Here is a 17874-nt window from a genome sequence, read left to right on the forward strand (position 1 = left end):
GATATTAAGGCAATAACTAAAACACCACATTTCTTTATTTGGGATTTCCTGCTGCTTAGAAGCTCTGAGAAACTAGAACTTAATATAGTCAATGTGGTGGATAAAATCTTTCATAAAAAAGACCACAGGGGAGATGATATAAAGGGTTTTTGTTCTTTCTGGCGAAACTTCTGAGAACTACTGGTCAAAGCTATGTTTAACATTAACAAACAAGTTATGGCCCAATCAGTTACCCTCGGAATTTATAAGACTGACTGTCCTTAAGACTGAACATTTCTTAAACCAATGGAACTCTATTTTTAAAATGTTATGTAGATTGATGACTTTGGAGGGCTTCAGTTTTCTACTGTCAATGCTATTTTTTAAAAGACTTATTTTATTTATTTTAGAGAGAGAGAGAAAGAGAGAGAGTAGAGGGAGGGACACAGGGAGACGGAGAGAGAGAATCTCAAACAGACTCCTCGGGGCTCAATCTCATGGCTCTGGGATCATGACCTGAGCTGAAACCAAGAGTCAGATACTCAACTGACTGAACCACTCAGGCACCCCAAGGCTATTTTAATAACATTTACTATGTGATGTTCAATATCTTTTTAGTCATGACTGAAAAACTGTCTAATTCAAAGTCTCTTAGAGCATTAGGGGGTAAAAAGTATCTTTTTAAGACTAGAGCAAAGACGTCTAGCTTTTAATACAGAATGAATTCCTTCAAATTCAGTATAAGAAAATGACCTAAATAATTCATTTTTATAAAATCCCAAAGATGTCTCCAAAGAAATGCAAATGCGAGTACAATGTAATTTTAGAACTGATCTGGAAAAGTAGCAGCGCAAGAACAATCCTCCCACATACTCCCCACACGCAAAAAAGGCAGAGATGCATGTGTTGTTTTTTTTTAAATTTTATCTATTGAAAGAGGATTTCACTTATCACTTAAAAACATCAGAAAAGTAGAACAAATTAGGTATCTCTATCTAGCTTTACAGGCAACTGCTCTGGCTTCAAATTGCGTTTTATCCAGGATGAGTGTGGACTACAAGGTTGGGAGTCCCTCTCAACTTGACCTGGAGTGTATTCAAAGATGCACCAAAAGAAGGGGTGGGGAACAGCATCAGGGGGGCTGTAGGAGGAGGAAATAAAAGAGACATGGTAGTAGAGGCACTCTTACAGATCCGTATGGAAAACATGGAACGTGGTCTGTCAGGGATGCAACAACTCAAAGGCAAAGACAGTACAGGGCGGGCTGGGGGAGCTCACCTGAATGTGGAAAGGAGTGAAAAGTGTCTCCAGAGACCACAAAAAGACTTTCCTTCTTCTCCTTCTCAAAACGAGTGGTCATTTCTTCCTGAGATGCCTCTTCATCTTCCCTCTCTTCTCGAAGTCTCTTCATTCTGTCCATCAAGGCCTCTAGCTCACTTAGGGAATCGACAATCTGGAGCCAGGTAAGATGGTGTTGGGTGTTAGTAATACCAAGAATTATTCCGGTAAAGGTTCCTGTCTAGTAAATGCCACCTGACTATGTACAGAGGTGTGGACCCTTAAGTTCCTAAGTGGGTTTTCCATTAATGCCAAAGAAAATCAAATGACAGATTCAAACGTTTTCCAGAGTATGATGTTTTTGCTGCAGTTATAAATCTAGAAAACTTAGAAGTATAGATATATTTAATCTAGAATTTGAGCATTTGGTATATATTCAGTTATAGTTTATTTTTAAAAATAAGGTGGCCTTATGATTTGTCATAATATCTATTTGCTTTATTATTTTTTCCAAAGAGTTTATTTACTTATTTATTTGAAAAAGAGAGAGAGAGAGAGATTGCATGAGCAGGGGCAGAAGGAGAAGCAGACTCCCTGCTGAGCAGGGAGCTCAGTCTTAGGGCCCCAGGATCATGACCTGAGCCAAAGGCAGATGCCTAACTGACGGAGCCACCCAGGCACCCCTATCTATTTGCTTTAAAAGCCTTATCTTTAAGACAATTCAGAACTTCATGTACAAGTTAAGTTTTTACAGTAGTAAAAGTTGGGCAGAAGTAGTTCAATTATACAATATCCTGTTGAGTCAGACAAACTCTTTCTAGGTATTTTTCAGGCAAAATAGTGAAGAAAAACAAAGTTCAGAACACTAACCCCGAAGTTGTTGCCTGTAAGGGATGCATTCTCTATGTTGTTATCGTTGGCGAGATCACAAACACAGAAATTGTTGACTGATATTAGCCTGAATCCATTGGAGATTTCTGGATCTCTCTCCGGATTGATGCCACTACCAAAAACAAAGCTTGCCAAAGCATGATAATGTGCCAGTAGGACTACAGCGTGTACCAGCTCGGGCAGAGACCAGTTATTTTCTCCAGTTTTGACAAGTTTCTGTAATGAGAAAGTGAATCAAAGTAAGAATGAAAACCACAGAATGCCGCAAAGCAATTTTAGAAAGCATGGAAAATCCACCAAATTTTTAGGTCCATTTATAGCAATCAAACTTAAACTTTTAAAACTCCTTTTTAAAACTTCCTTTTAAAAATGTTTCATGTAATAAAGATACGGCTTTGGTCAAACAACATTATATTCAACCGGCAAAACTAACAATATAATTATGTTGTAGATTATTCTGAATTCCTTATAGGTACCATGGATCCTGTTTCCAAAGCACGCTTACATATTGTGTTGTTTCAGTAAGACAGTTCAGAGAATCAAAGAACACTGAAACTAGAAGGGCCTTTAAAGATTATCTAGCAAAGCCATCCACTTTAAGGTTTTTAGGTAATGACTTGACCTTAAAAGTCACATAAAAATTAAAAAAAAACCCCAAAACCCTAATTCATTAAGACAACTTTTAGGTGAATTTCCTGATGGAGAAAGAGCTAATGGCAGAGGATAGGAACAGTAGAATTACTACCTCACCTTTGAATAAGAACTTTAAAAGTTTCAAAGCACTTTTTCATATGCTATTTCACTTGATCCTCCAACTGAAGGATGGAATCACAAGTGAAGGCATTAAAAACAATGATGTCTCCATCCCCACTTTCTCCAAGAGCCAATCCCATCTGTCAGCACATCAGAGAGTCTTTCCCATCGGTGTCCTCTCTGTCTAGCTTGGTAACACGGGCGTGCGTGTTCTGCTGCTCCCTACATTTCTACACTTTAAATCCTGCTCACTTTATAGCCAAGCCCCCACCAGAAACCTCTTTGGCTTTACTCTCCATTAACTGCCCTCCCCTCCGACACACAGGAAATTTAATATATTACCAAAAGCTCAGTTAAAGGAAAAGGAAAAATTAATCAGATTCTACCACCCTAAGATAGCTTTCCCATATTTTATTTTTATAAGCATAATTATATAATCAGAGTAACACTTCTAATTTTCTCTGCTTTGCAAACCTGATATTTTGACATGTTCTTTTCTCATAAGGCTACAATGTCTTAGACTGAGCATGGCCTTTATACTGCATAGAAAAGGATGTAGACAGCTGTTTCTCCATTTTTTTACTGTTAGATATTCAAACTGCTTCTAAGTTTTTTTTTCTGTTTATTTGCTATTATAAATAGCACCTTCATTCCTTGCTATATCTATGCTATAAATAACATCTTTAATTCCTAATGGGATTTGGAGGGCAATCATATTTTACGGACTTTTCATAATACTGCCAAAGAGCCTTTTCCAAAAAACAGGTAGAATTTACAATGCCTCTGTCAGTCTTTCGAAGAGTATGAAACCGAAAGGATAGACAGCCAGAACTCATCACCTCGAATTTCTCATCTCGCATTCATTTCTGTTTCTTTAATTCATTATAATTTCTTCTCTTTTTTAAGCAGCCTCCTGAAAACAACTTTTGCCAAGGTCAGGTATGACTCCCAATGGCCAAATCTAAGTATTTCTTTTTAGTAGTTATCCTATTGGATCTCTGCAGGATTTATGTTTTCCTTACTTCCTCCTTTCTTGAAATTAATCTCCCTTGACTTCAGCAGTTCCACTAAATTTTTTTTGCACCCTTTCTCCCCTGAGATGCACATTTCCCTGTCTTCCTCTCAGTCCACTTCTTCTGCTTGTCTCCAAATGTTGGCTTGCTCTATTTGACCCCAGATGGATCATTTATTCCTTCAACTTGACCTTTGCCTACTGCCAATAGCTATCTGATCCTATTTCTTTTTTTTTTTTTTTCTTTTTAATGGTTATAAAGACTTCATTTTTTTTTTTTAATTTTTTATTTTTTATAAACATATATTTTTATCCCCAGGGGTACAGGTCTGTGAATCACCAGGTTTACACACTTCACAGCACTCACCAAATCACATACCCTCCCCAATGTCCATAATCCCACCCCCCTCTCCCCAACCCCCCCCCCCCCCCCACCCTCAGTTTGTTTTGTGAGATTAAGAGTCACTTATGGTTTGTCTCCCTCCCAATCCCATCTTGTTTCATTTATTCTTCTACCCACTTAAGCCTCCTTTCTAATCTATCCTTTATCTTGAGTTACAGACCTGTATTTCCTTTAGTAACTGGACGTCACTATCCAGAGTTAACAGTATTCTGCTTTCAGCCCAGAGTGTGCTGTCCTGCTCATGCCTTCTCCCAGTCAGGAAGGTAGAAACCTTACTTATTCTCCTGTCCTTCCCCTCTCCTCCATTTTCACATTCTGCTAGTTAACATGTCCTGTCTCTTTTCATGCAGAATGCTTACATACAGTCTGGTCTCTCCTTTGGCTTTAAAAAAAAAAAAACATCTCTCACGTCGACTACTGCAATTGCTTTATGATTGACTCCCATATTACAACTCAGCTCAAAAACCTCTGATGACTCCTAATTCTTCATCATACTCATCTCCGAAATCTTTTGATCACATATACTACTACTTCTTTTTTTTTAAGATTTTATTTTATTTTAGAGAGAGAGGGGGGTGGGACACAAGCAGGGGGAGGGGCAAAGGGAGAGGGAGAGAGAGAATCCCAAGCAGACTCTGTGCTGAGTGTGGAGTCCTACATGGGGCGTGATCCCAGGACCCTGAGGTCATGACCTGAGACCAAATCGAGAGTTGGACACTTAACCGACTGAGCCACCCACTGCCCCTTGATCACGTATACTTCTAACAGTAACAGCTGGGGGCTCCAACCTCTGAGAGTATGTACATTTATTTATAAATAAACACTTATAAAATACAACATTTTATATAGATGAGTCATACACATGTACTGTAATACTAATATTGTAAAATATACAGATAAATTTATTAAGGTATGAATACACGTGGGTGCACACACACAAATAATTTTCCAACATTTTGAAGGATTGCCTTCTGCGTCCCCTGAAGTAAGGTAATATAACTCTGAAGAACATAGGTTTCTGAGAATAAAACATAAATTCTTTAATACAGTACTCACTGTGTCATAAGGACATGCTCCCCATTCTTCCCATCTCCTACCCCCACACCTCACATAACCTTCCCTACTGTAACCTGAAGCCATTAGTTACTTTTCCAACACACAATGTTTCAGAAGTCCCCCTCCCACCCCCTCACCCACCTCTCCTTGAAAATTCCCACTTACTCTTCAAGACCTATCTCAAATGTTACCTCTTTCATGCAACTTCCTGATTCTTTCTGTTCATACCTTCATATATCACTATGCTGTGTTTATTGTCATTCTCTCTCCCTCTTTCTTCCCCTAGATTCCAAGAATGCTGAAGGGCAGGGCCCACCTTTTTGGACCCACCAAAGAACATGGCACAAAGTAATGAACATAGGACATAAAAATAAGGATCAATTCTTCTATCTAAGTAACATCTTGTCAAGTCAGAACATAAAGCTGAGGGAAATGTTATGTTTCATATATTCCTAGACAGGTAACTCAATTTCTAAGAGTAGAGAGACTGACAAAAGCTCAGTTTGGTTTAACTGGGCAAATAACTAACAAAAATGTAGTCTAACCGAGAGGATCAACAAAACCAAAGACATGTCTACTCATTAGAAGCAGGGAATTTAAATACCTATGTATTGAATAGTGACCCAGTGCCAAGCACAGTGCCAAGGCCTCACTCTGTGTGCCTTTGACGGAAGCCCCTTTCCATCTGCAAGTATTCTAGTCAGTTGCAACTCTGTTTCTCATCTAAGCGCTAGCTTCTAAAGGCACTGAAGTGTTCACACCAGTTGGCACATCGCTTTTTATTTGCAAAACTGTAATTTGCAGATCTTAAAATTATGAAATGTTGTAACTAGAAAAGAGCCTGGAACTCATTTAATCTAGGCCCCTCATGTTATAAAGGGGGGAGCTACTGAGGTCCACAGAAGTTAATTTACTCAAGGTCAGGGGTGTGAGAACCCAGGGAGTCCATTGTGTGGTTTATTTCGTCTACCTCCTGCTTGAAAACAGAAATCAACTTTTCTCATGGCCACTCACTAAGGCACCTGGGTAGCTCATTATTGATTACCTTAAGAGGAATATCCATTGGTACTTAAATTTAACCCACAGACTTTCTACATTTATCTTTTCTATATACTGAGAGCCTATGTTGTAAGTTTCTAATATGCAAGTATTTTAAAATTAAGTCTTAATAAAAAAAAAAGAAAGAAAGAAAGAAAGGAAAAAGGGGGAAAAAAAAAAGGAAAAGAAAGAAAAGAAAAATGAACTCTCAGCCAGAATCATGAGCAAACCTCTTTTTCATTTCCAAACAGCACTCAGTACCTGAATGTGCTCTTTTGTGATCAGCCAGGGTCGGTGTGCGAGCAGCTTGTTAATTTCATTAAGATTTTTCAGTCTTTGCGGCACATATTCCAAACCATTCAACCACTCAGCAATACCTCCTGTCTTTAAAAATTCATCCACGTGCATGTTTATTAGGTAGGAACACTGATGTCTAGCTGCAGCCTAAAACACAAGAAGACTCTGTTGATACAGCAATCGTGGTACATGTCGCATTCTACTAGTTCTAAACCAATCATAATAATGATAATTGATTTGGAGTTTAATAATTTTAATAACCAATAATTCTTTTCTTACAGATTCCTCCTCCTCCTCCAACTTCTATCACAATACACCATAGATTCTTGAACCAGTACACATAGTCAATATTTGTACAAGCAAATAACTGTCCCAGGTAGGCAATTACCTCCTCAACCAGAGGTGGGTGAGGATTAACCTCAAATGCACTTCCTGGTTATATCAAGAACATACACGTCCATTTCATGATGGTAAATGACATAAACTACGTTCTATTTAAAACAATAAAATCTCACTAACTTGTATTCTACCCATTCAGAACACACGCTAATTTGGGTGCTCCTCTTACCCCCTTGAAGATAACTGTGATTTCAGTCTTATCTGGGCACTTCACCCACTGAGATAAGACAAGTTCGCTGACACCTTCCTGCCCGTGCAGTCAAACCAGTCTTGACACTGGGAGTCTGGGAAATCCTTGCAAAGCAGACTTTTCACCGCTCCTTTCCCTAGGCCTGCTTCTCAGGAAAACTGTATTGTTTCTTCATTGTATTTTCCATATCTTGCTTATCTCTTAGTTTATGATCATTCTAAGGCTGCCTGGGAACTCGCTGTGGTCAAATCTGTAAGCTGGAATTACAGTCTCAGTCGTGTTCATCCGTGAAGAAACACAGAGCGCTGCCCTTTTCTTGTTTAAAACTTTGATGAGAGCATAAACAAGATAATCTAATCAAAGTTGGGAAAAATGAACCTGCTGACTGCCAGCTTCTCCTAAACCACCCCAACACAGGGCACTGGGACCAGGTCCTCTGTCTTCTTCTCCAGGAATAGTCCACCTGTGACACTGTTCCTTTCTACCTTTCTCATCCCGATTTATAGTTCTCTCCTCACCCCCACTAAAACATTAACTAGTTCACTAGTTTGTACCAAGTACTATATTTAGTGGGGTTATGACTCATTTAAGAATTTTTCCCCCATTGGTGCTAATGGATACTCTCCTCTCCTCTGGCCAAATCAGTAACATTCTTCAAATAGAAAATGACTAAATCAGATGTCACAACCAACCTGTTTTATATTAATAATAAAAAACAAGGCATCAAGAGGCAAAACACGACCTGTGGGATCTTAGGGATAGTCCCTTGGACCCTACTAGCATCATCAACCGTAGGTGAATAAACTGAAAATTCAAGGAGAAACTGAACCTTTAAGGCTTGTCAAGCATTCCAAATGCATCCCAGACACACGGTATCCTAAAGACCACAGGCTTCTTCAAGTTTTATTTCTAGAAAAGGGTACTGAGCTCTACACACACAAACATACACACACTAGGAGCGGGGAGAAGGGACGAGCAGGGCGGTGTGGAGGGAGCGCAGGCAGCCGGGAAGCGGGCGCACCATTATCGCGATGTAGTGCCTGTGTGGTAGAGGAAGGGGGCCATCCATGCGCAGCATGTAGAACTGGCTCCGCAGGAAAGACTCCAGGTACTGAGTGTGCAAACTCATGACCTGCGTGATGTTGTCCAGGCGGCCGGAAGTCGAGTACTCTTCCACAAGAAAGTTCGTGCGCTCATCCACCGTGTTCGCTTGGACAACCTGGTGATGGAGAAGCACACAATGAGTACTGAGAAGCAATGGATCTTTTGTTTACACACATGGTGCCACTCTGGAAGCAAGCGAATGTTCTCTGGGTAGGAACAGGCCCCGAAATTACACAGTTGCTCATACCGGCGCCGGAAATAAAAAAAATTAAAAAAAAAAAAAAAAAAAAAGAAAGGAAAAAGCACCGCTCGTTTTTGGCTCTGGGACCGCAATTTATTAAACAACAAATGTCAAATCATCAAACACACAGCTCTGAACTTGGAGAAAAGCAGCTTCCATCTGCTCTGCCAGGCGCGGAAGGCACAGTTTCCAGGGCCCACTTGCTTGGCCATTATCACGCCAACTAGTGGAGCGGGAAGCGGTGGTATTCGATTCCCACAGTTACAATTTTATCCCAACGGCCTACGAAGATATTTAATCACATTGTCTTAAGACAAGAGTTTCAGTCTGATCTTGCACTTGTTTTTGTTCAACATAAAATAAAAAGCTTTCTGAAATCTTTTTAGGGACAAAGGAAAACACGATAATTTGTAGGAAAGTGTTAATTGAAAAATTAATAAGGACACTAGAATACTGTGATTCCTATTTTCAGCCTATTGTATTAATTGTTAAAAACAAGGTTGGTTATTAAAATGGACATCCTCTATCCCAGGGACTCAAAAGAGCCTTCTCAAAAATAGATTATTATATGTAGCTTTATACACAGTGACAGCTTGGGCATCACACCAAGAATTGGGTCTGAAGGTGTTAAGAGCTTATTAGCACCTTGTAGAAGGACCCAGCTCTGTGGGAATTAATGGACATGAGATGAATATTTCTAGGACTGGTTCATTATTTAATGATATTTTAGAATTAGAATTCTAGACTTAAGAATACATTTCTTATTTCAGATTCAAAATTAAATTCGAGCTCATGCACCTAGTTAACCACAGGGCCTGGTCTAGAATCCAGATTTTCTAAAGTCCAGACTACTGGTCTTCCCAGAGATCCATACTGTTATTAGAAACTCTGTTTACTCTTTAAGGCTGGCTTCACAGTCTCTTCTGAAAAATAAGTACAAATTATACAAAGGCACTATTGACCGAGGAAGACGTAATCCCAAAGGAAATAGAATGTTTGGAAAGTGTGAACTGTGAGGAAATGTTAATTACAATGGCGTAAAAAAGCAATTTCAGTTCAGCTAGTTATAAAGCCAAGTACACTTTCATTTGCTCATTTCCCCCATTTTGTCAACTACAGGGACCAAGTGATGTTAAAAACAATAAGCTCTGGATTAACCACATGTAATTAAACATAGAATATTTGTTAATTTTGTTTTGTCTTCTACAGCAGCGTTTCTTTTGTTTAAGCAATGCCAAAGGCGTAAACAAATGCAGGAGGTCCTAAGAACATCGGTGGCTTCTGCAAACCACCTTACCTTCAATATATAGTGTGAAAAAGACTGTTTCAGGAAGTCTTTATGTAAATGAGGTAATCACTCCACCAAGATCCCTGTGCTGGATGGGCACAAACACAGCCCTTTCTGTAACGACTGGTCCCATCTACATCAGCTAGAGACGGAGTTCCCAATGTTAACTTGTTAACATGTTTCTCATGTTAACATGATTGTTAACATCCCTTTAACCTTTCCATTCAGATGGTAAGGTCACTCAAAAAGCAAAATGAAGATGTAGGACTACTGACTCTGGCAACGGCCTGGCATGTATTTTTCAAATTTTATTCATCCCTTCTTTTAAGACAATGCCTAGCACATAACAGATGCTCTGTGTATCTTTGTTGACTGCTTTCAGAACAATATAGGAATAATGCTGGTGCTTTAAGATAAATGTCTTTGAAGTAGTGAATCAGGATATACAATTGTATTCAATAAGGCAATAACTCCTTCTAGCAGAGAAAACCTCTCCAGTTTAGTGATTCTTAAACTTTTCTTAGCTCAAGTATCTATCTGAGAGGCATCTAGGAATCTAGGATGTCGGGCACTTTGCTGTGATCTTTCATAAGGACGTATACCCACAAAAAGGCACAATTCTTCTCTTGATTGTTCATTTTACGACCTCTCCTTCTTGAAATTACCATCTTGCCTCCCGCCCCCCCAACTAAAGGTACATACTGTACAGACTGAATTGACATTCTCTCCAAGAGACTTCTTAGAACCAAAATAAACAAATAAAAGAGTAAGGACTAATGATGTAATGCCATTACATTACATACAATGTAACGACTAATGTCATTAAATTAGTAACGACTAATGATATTCTGCTTAATAGGCTTAGTTGGGAAACTCATTTTTTTCAACTCAGAATATATTTTTTTAACATTTATGAAACCTATAATCACCATGAAACAGTGGATATTTAAAAACCTAAAACCTTTGGGTTAATATTAAACTTTGTTTTAAAAGAAACTTTATTACTATTAGTAGCTTTGTTCAGAAAAGTTATATTTGAAATCAAATATGGTAAAATTCACTTTTTTCTAACCTTGCAGAACTCTAACTCTAACTCTAAAATAAGATGGCAGATTACTAAACACATAAACTTTTAAGTGAAGTTCAAAAGAAAGTATCTCTGTGGTTCTCTGAAACAGAAATAAGGAACAAAAAGCAAAACACAGGTTTACTCCCATATTAAAAATGGAGATATTCTTTGATATAATCCAGTTATTTTTTTCGTATCACACTTAATGTATTTTAGGACAGATAAACTTACTTCCTTCTCTGGAATAAAGGCACTTGGTCCTCTTGTCAAGGGCTGAGATACTCTGATTCTTTTATCCTGTTTTCAAAAGAAAAGTTTTATGTGTTAATGATGACATTCTAATTAAAGTTAAATTGGTGCAAATAAATTGCTGAGGTACTGAAACAAACTGAATAAATATAACATAAAATCAAAATAAGGGACAGGTCTCAGATCACAGAAAATCCACAGGGCTAATGTGTGAATAAGATAATGGGGCAAGTTCCTCAAAAGTTAAAAACTGAACTTATGATCCAGCAATCACATGATTAGCTATTTACCCAAAGAACACAAGAACACTAATGCAAAAGGATACATGATTCCCTATGTTTAAAGCAGCATTATTTACAATAGCCAACATACGGAAGCCGCCCAGTATCCACTGATTCATAAATGGATAAAGAGGGTATAGTATATATATACAAGAGGATATTATTCCGCCACAAAAAGAATGAAATCTTGCCATTTGCAACAACATGAATGGAGTCAGAGAGTATAATGCTAAGCTAAATAAGTCACTCAGAGGAAGACAAACACCATATGATTTCACTCATATGTGAAATTTAAGAAACAAAACAAACATGCAAAGGGAAAAAAACGAGAGAGGGAGAGATGAATCAAGAACCAGACTCTCAGCTGTAGGGAGCAAACTGATGGTCACTAGGGAGAGGCGGGTGGGGGGATGGGTGAGGTAGGGGATGGGGATGAAGGAGAGCACTTGGATGAGCAAGTGGACAGAATTGGTGAATCACCATATTGTACACCTGAAATTAATTTAAACACTGCATATTAACTAACTGGAATTAAAATAAAAACGAGAAAAAAAAAAAAAGGATAATGGGGCAAGTGCCTACCTCAGTCCAAAATTTCATTTCCCTCAGTCATCTTCTACAGCCCTGAGATTTTTAGCCCATAGTTGGCGTGACTGAAAGTGTCGATCTCCATAATAAAAGAATATCTAACAGTATACTACTGCACTGTTAGACCTCAATCTGGAAGCTCCAGGAAAGGTTGAAATCAGAGGATTCCATGCAATTCCCCAAGGAAATAACCTGACCTGTGGGGTTCTTTTTCCACAATAAAATAGAAAAGTTTTGAAGCTTTAAGTAAGAAAAATGTAAAACTTGGAGAAGTAGGGGTTAACTCAAAGTAAGAAATGGAGAACTTAGCAATCCATATTGGCCCACTTGCTATTCTATTGAGGACTAACTGGGAGATTGCCAGTGGTATTCTAAGTTTTGATTTATTTGAAGTTTTTATTTTTTTGTTAATTTTTTAAATTAAAAATATATTAATAACCCCATTTAAGTGTGATATCTATAAAGCTGCAAACATTCCAATCAGGTAATAACTTCCTTCTCTGCAGGCATGTTGGAAAGCTGGAATAGTCAGAGAGAGGCTCTCAGGGCTCTGAAGTCCTTCTTAGCCAGGAGGAGAGAGAGAGGAGTCATGGCTACTTAATTTTCTATACTGTAAGTAATATTCTGAAGTTCTAAAAAAGAAGCCCTCTAAAACTGTAACATAAAAACAGGGACTATGCTTACACCATACACAAAAATTGGCTCAAAATGGATTTAAGACTTGGATGTAAGACCAAAAACCATATAACTCCTAAAAGAAAACATTGGCGGTAAGCTCCTTGACATTGCTCTCAGTGGTATTTTTTTTGGATCCGACTCCAAAGCCAAAGGCAACAAAAGCAAAAATAAACAGGTGGGACTACATCAGACTAAGAAGCTTCTGCACAGCGGAGGAAACCATCAACGAAATAATAAGGCAACCTACTGAATGGGAAAAGATATTTGTAGATCATGTACCTGATAAAAGGTTAATATCCAAAATACATAACAGACTCACATAATTCAAAAGCAAAAACAAAAGTTCAATTTAAAAAATGCGCAGAGGACCTGAATAGACATTTTTCCAGAGAAGACATTCAGATGACCAGTGGATACATGACAAGATGCTCAACACCACTCATCATCAGGGAAATGCAAATCAAAACAACAATGAGATATCATCTCACACCTATCAGAATGGCTAAACTCAAAAATGCGAGAAACAACAAGTGTTGATGATGATGTGGAGAAAAAAGAACCCCAGTGCCCTGATGGAGGGAATACAAACTGGGGCAGCCACTGTGGAAGACAGGATGCAAGGTCCTCAAAAAATTAAAAACAGAACTACCCTATGATCCAACCACTCTACTTCTGGGTGTTTATCTGAAGAAAATGAAAACACTAATTAGAAAAAAATATATACACCTCTATGTTTATTGCAGCATTATTTACAATAATCAAGGTATGGATGAATGGATAAAGAAGATGCGGTATACTGTACACACACAATGGATTACTCCTCAGACATGAAAGACAAAGAAATCCTTCCATTTGCGACAACACAGACAGACCTTGAGGGTATTAGTTTAAGTGACGTAAGTTAGAGAAAGATAAATATGGAGTGATTTCACTTACATACGGAACCAAATGATGAAACAAATGAACACACAAAACCAAACCAAACCTCCAGATAGGGAAAGTAGGTTGGTGGTTGCCAGAGGGGAGAAGGGTGGAGAGGTGGGCAGACTGGTGAAGGGGGTAAAGAGGTACTAACTTCCAGTTATAAAATCAGCAAGTCACAGGGATGTGATATACAGCGTGGTAACTACAGTCAGTAATATTACATAGCAAATCTGAAAGTTACTAAGAAAATAAATCTTAAAGGTTCTCAACACAAGACCAAAAAATGTGTCACTGTGTGGGGTGACAGATGATAACTCGGCTTAAAGGGGTGATCATTTTGGAGTGTATACAAATGTCGAATCATTATGTGGTACACCTGAAACTAGTATAATGTATGCCAGTTAAACTTCAATAAAAACAAAATAGGGACTCGGCCATGGGTTGCAAAGATTATAAAGACTGTGTGGGAAATTGAAGAACATGAGAACAGAGTCTCCTGGAAAAGAGTGCATTAAGCTTTAGGTGCTACCAAGCCCTCCTCAGGTAACTTCCACACCGAGGAAGTGACTGTAAATGGTTCCTTATCCAATGTTGGCAATATCTATTTCATGTGACCTTGTCTCTTGTCCAGAGCAGATCAGACAAATCAGCATAGAAAGAGATCTGCCGCCTATGGGTGCTTTGATGTAGAAGTTCTGCCCAAACACAACTGAGGGCAATTTGTTGGACGGGTTAAGATTCTAGAGTTACTGGAGGTATATGCAAGTAATGGACCCTGACAACAAGAAGTGCAACAACATAGCACTCAGAAACAGAGGCAGAGAACACAATAAAGATGCATTAACACGTGTCTGCTGCTAAAGGGAAAAGCACTAGCGTTTCTATAGGGTCACCAACGAAGTCAAGTCTAATCACAGGCTCTCCCGAGTCTTTTCCTCCCTTCCATCCTCCCCTCTTTCTCTCTCCATAAGGTAATTGGAGTCTTTTTTGTTCCTTAAAATCAAAGAGCCTACCAAACACAAAATAGTTATTCTAATCCACTGCTTTTATTTTTCAAAGATTTTTATTTATTTATTTGACAGAGACACAGCCAGAGAGGGAACACAAGCTGGGGGAGTAGGAGAGGGAGAAGCAGGCTTCCCGCTGAGCAGGGAGCCTCATGTGGGGCTTTTAGTTCCCAGGACCCTGGGATCATGACCTAAGCCAAAGGCAGCCGCTTAATGACTGAGCCACCCAGGCAACCCCCAACCCCTTACTTCAATGAACAGCAGTCACAAAACCAATGGACAAAAGGAGACAGCCCAAGCGTTCAGTGATTTTTTTTTGAGAATCTGATCAGGTACTGTGACAGACTCAGAGGATAGAGAGCAAGCAAAAGAGGGAGGGTCCCTGCCCCCATAAGCATGGCACACAACCTCCATCAATTTTCAGAATTCTATCAGAATAAATATATTGAGTAATGATAACCTAAACTGGCTCAGGTTTCAGAAAGGACCAGGCATTTAGGTTGTATTTATAAAGTGATGACAAATATATCTTAACCTACTGGTCAAAAATACTAGAAGACTCCATGTAAAAAGGAGTGATTTAGAAATTCTAATATCGGCATTTCCTGTCTAAAACAACCCAAATCCAGGTTTACCCAGAGAAATAATTTAAAAGAAAATAACAGATTTCTTCTCTCTGCTCGCTGCTGTGAGTTATAGGAAACATTTCAAATACTCTCTCTGTAATACAGCCTAATGCAGTCCTATGTGAAAAGCAATTTCCTTGATGATGAATCATTTCAAATGAATAGAGCAGTTAAGAGAAACTGATTGTGAGGACCTACCACAGGTTTGAGGAGAAAAAATGCCAATGGAAAGGTAAGTGGGCTTTTTTGTTTATATTTATAAAAAATACATAAAATTCAGAGAAAAGACAGGGAGAGAAAAACCCAAAGTCTATGAAGGGACTTTGGGAGACAAAGAATGATTTATTACTAATATGATTTGTTTGTAAAAATCAGCTTTGAGACATTTATCAACTGAATTTACCATTACATGCTTGAAATTGTTATTCTGTCTACCGTAGTATTTTCTGGAACAGAAGATGTTTAAATCTGAAATAAGTCTTCATTACAAATGGAACTTCCCACTGTTGCACTTCAAAGAACATAACATCTCTTCGTTTGACCAACTGATAAGAAGCAACAGAGACTCAATTTCATTTGTGTAAACATTCGTTTGCTCATTTAGTCAGCAAACATTGAGAATCTACAACGCGCCAGACACAAATAAGGATTAACCTGACAGAAATGCCTACCGCCAACCACGCGGCATATGACAGAGCCCAGAGCAGATGTATACCCACGGTGATGAAGGAAGAGATCATTTTAACAATTACCACTTGCCTAGTCATCCCCCTTTGGCTGAACATTAAAGTTATGTCCAGTTTTCACTATTATAAATAATGCTATGATGAGGATCTTTGTATAAAGAGGTTTGAGGGCAGACTGTGGTATTCAGGATAGGTTCTTTAGAAGAATTCCCCGATGTGGATTTCCTGAGCTTTAGGTCAAATAGCCTTAAAGTTCTTGTTGGAAACCGCAAAGGTGCTAGCAAAAATCTTTTACCAATTTTATGGTAATAAAATGGTTACGGTTCATCAGCTGAGAGAACGCCCACTTAACTCATTCACTTCAAAAGTGAAAAACAGCATCCAAAAATGTGATTGAAACTTTTCATGATATCTGAGGTAAAATTTCTTACATTGAGATGTGTAATATAATTAATAACAATACAATATTTTAAATAATAGTTGTTTTTTTTTAAATAATACAATCTGGGGGTGATGCAGCCCCTGAACCTGGGACTAACACAAACTAACAGAAACCAACTAACAGAAACTCCCCAGTTGGGCAGTTACTGCAATAGCCCCGGGGAGAGATGATGTGGGCTGACTAAGAGAGCTGCTTAAACACTGAAGGGAAGGGAAAACTAACGTCATTTTTAAAAAAAAAGATTTTTATTTATTTGAGAGAGAGAGAGAGAGCGCGTGCGAGCATGGGGAGGAGCAGAGAGAGAGGGACAAGCAAAATCTGCAGTGAGCATGGAGCCTGGGGTGGGGCTCGATCTCATGACCCTGAGACCATGACCTGAGTGGAAACCAAGAACCAGATGCTTAACCAACGGAACCACCCTGGTGCCCTTGAAAACTAACATCATTTATAAGTTTTGCCATCATATATCTTTCTTTGGTTACGTTTTTTAAATGGCACCACTACTGAAATGATCAGCTAGTTCCTGCTTCTTTTCTGGTGAGGATTTTAGTTAGCTGGCTAACTAATATTTTAACTGGCTCAGTTGGCTGCTTTGTATATTTATAAGAAGGTGAAAAACAAAATTGAAAAAATGATCATGGCAGCTCATAAATTCTACTGTGAACTCATTTTTCTAAGTACCATACCCCTCAGCCCACCTACTTTCTGTCTGTTTTGAAAGTTGATAAAGTCAAACCCAAAAGAAAGAGGATGGCACCATATCCCAAAGATTCATCTTCAAACCCTTAGCTGAAGCTCTGGTCTCCTGTAATACCCTGTGACACCTTTCCTCAGCTTTTTAAATTTTTATTCTTTTTATAATTGTATTTATTTTTTTTTTTTCCTCAGCTTTTATTTCAAATCCAAAATGCCCAGGACCAAGTTGCTACCTCATTCACACCCTGATTAACTTTTCTGAAGTCTCTCGGCCTATGTTGCTTTGTACAGTGGCCATCAGTCACATGTGATGACATTTAAATTAATTAAAATTAAAGCTAAAAGTACAGTTCCTCAACCATGCTAGTCACATTTCATGTGCTCAACCACCTCATACATCCATGGCTAACATAACATAAAGGACAGTGCCGACATTCCCCTGCAGCGATGCATAAAGTTCTACCAAATAGCACTGCTCTCCAGTCTTCATCTAAATTAAAACAAACAAACAAACAAACCAAAAACACATCTTTGGCATTTTAATGGCTTTTTGAAATGATAAATGATTTCATTTATTGATTTGATTGATTTGATGATCACAACTACTCCATCCTATAACCAAGCATTTTAATGTCATTGCAGAAATGCTCTCAACCAAATTAAGAGTGAATCCAGATAAGGGTAATTCAGGAAAAACGA

At 38.5% G+C, this 17874-nt stretch overlaps 1 protein-coding gene across 3 annotated transcripts in view; it reads right to left on the minus strand.

Moving 5' to 3' along the window:
* SESN3 (sestrin 3) overlaps positions 1-17874 on the minus strand; it is a 73969-nt gene that overhangs the window by 18612 nt on the left and 37483 nt on the right. For all 3 annotated transcript variants that reach the window (XM_059413101.1, XM_059413121.1, XM_059413111.1), the window contains exons 2-6: positions 11230-11295; positions 8318-8515; positions 6672-6854; positions 2128-2364; positions 1258-1432 (exon numbers count right to left, since the gene is read on the minus strand). In XM_059413101.1, the coding sequence (XP_059269084.1) occupies positions 1258-1432; positions 2128-2364; positions 6672-6854; positions 8318-8515; positions 11230-11295 (859 nt within the window). The remainder of the gene's footprint in view (positions 1-1257; positions 1433-2127; positions 2365-6671; positions 6855-8317; positions 8516-11229; positions 11296-17874) is intronic.

Source organism: Mustela nigripes, chromosome 1 (genome assembly GCF_022355385.1).
Source record: "Mustela nigripes isolate SB6536 chromosome 1, MUSNIG.SB6536, whole genome shotgun sequence".
Taxonomy (NCBI): domain Eukaryota; kingdom Metazoa; phylum Chordata; class Mammalia; order Carnivora; family Mustelidae; genus Mustela; species Mustela nigripes.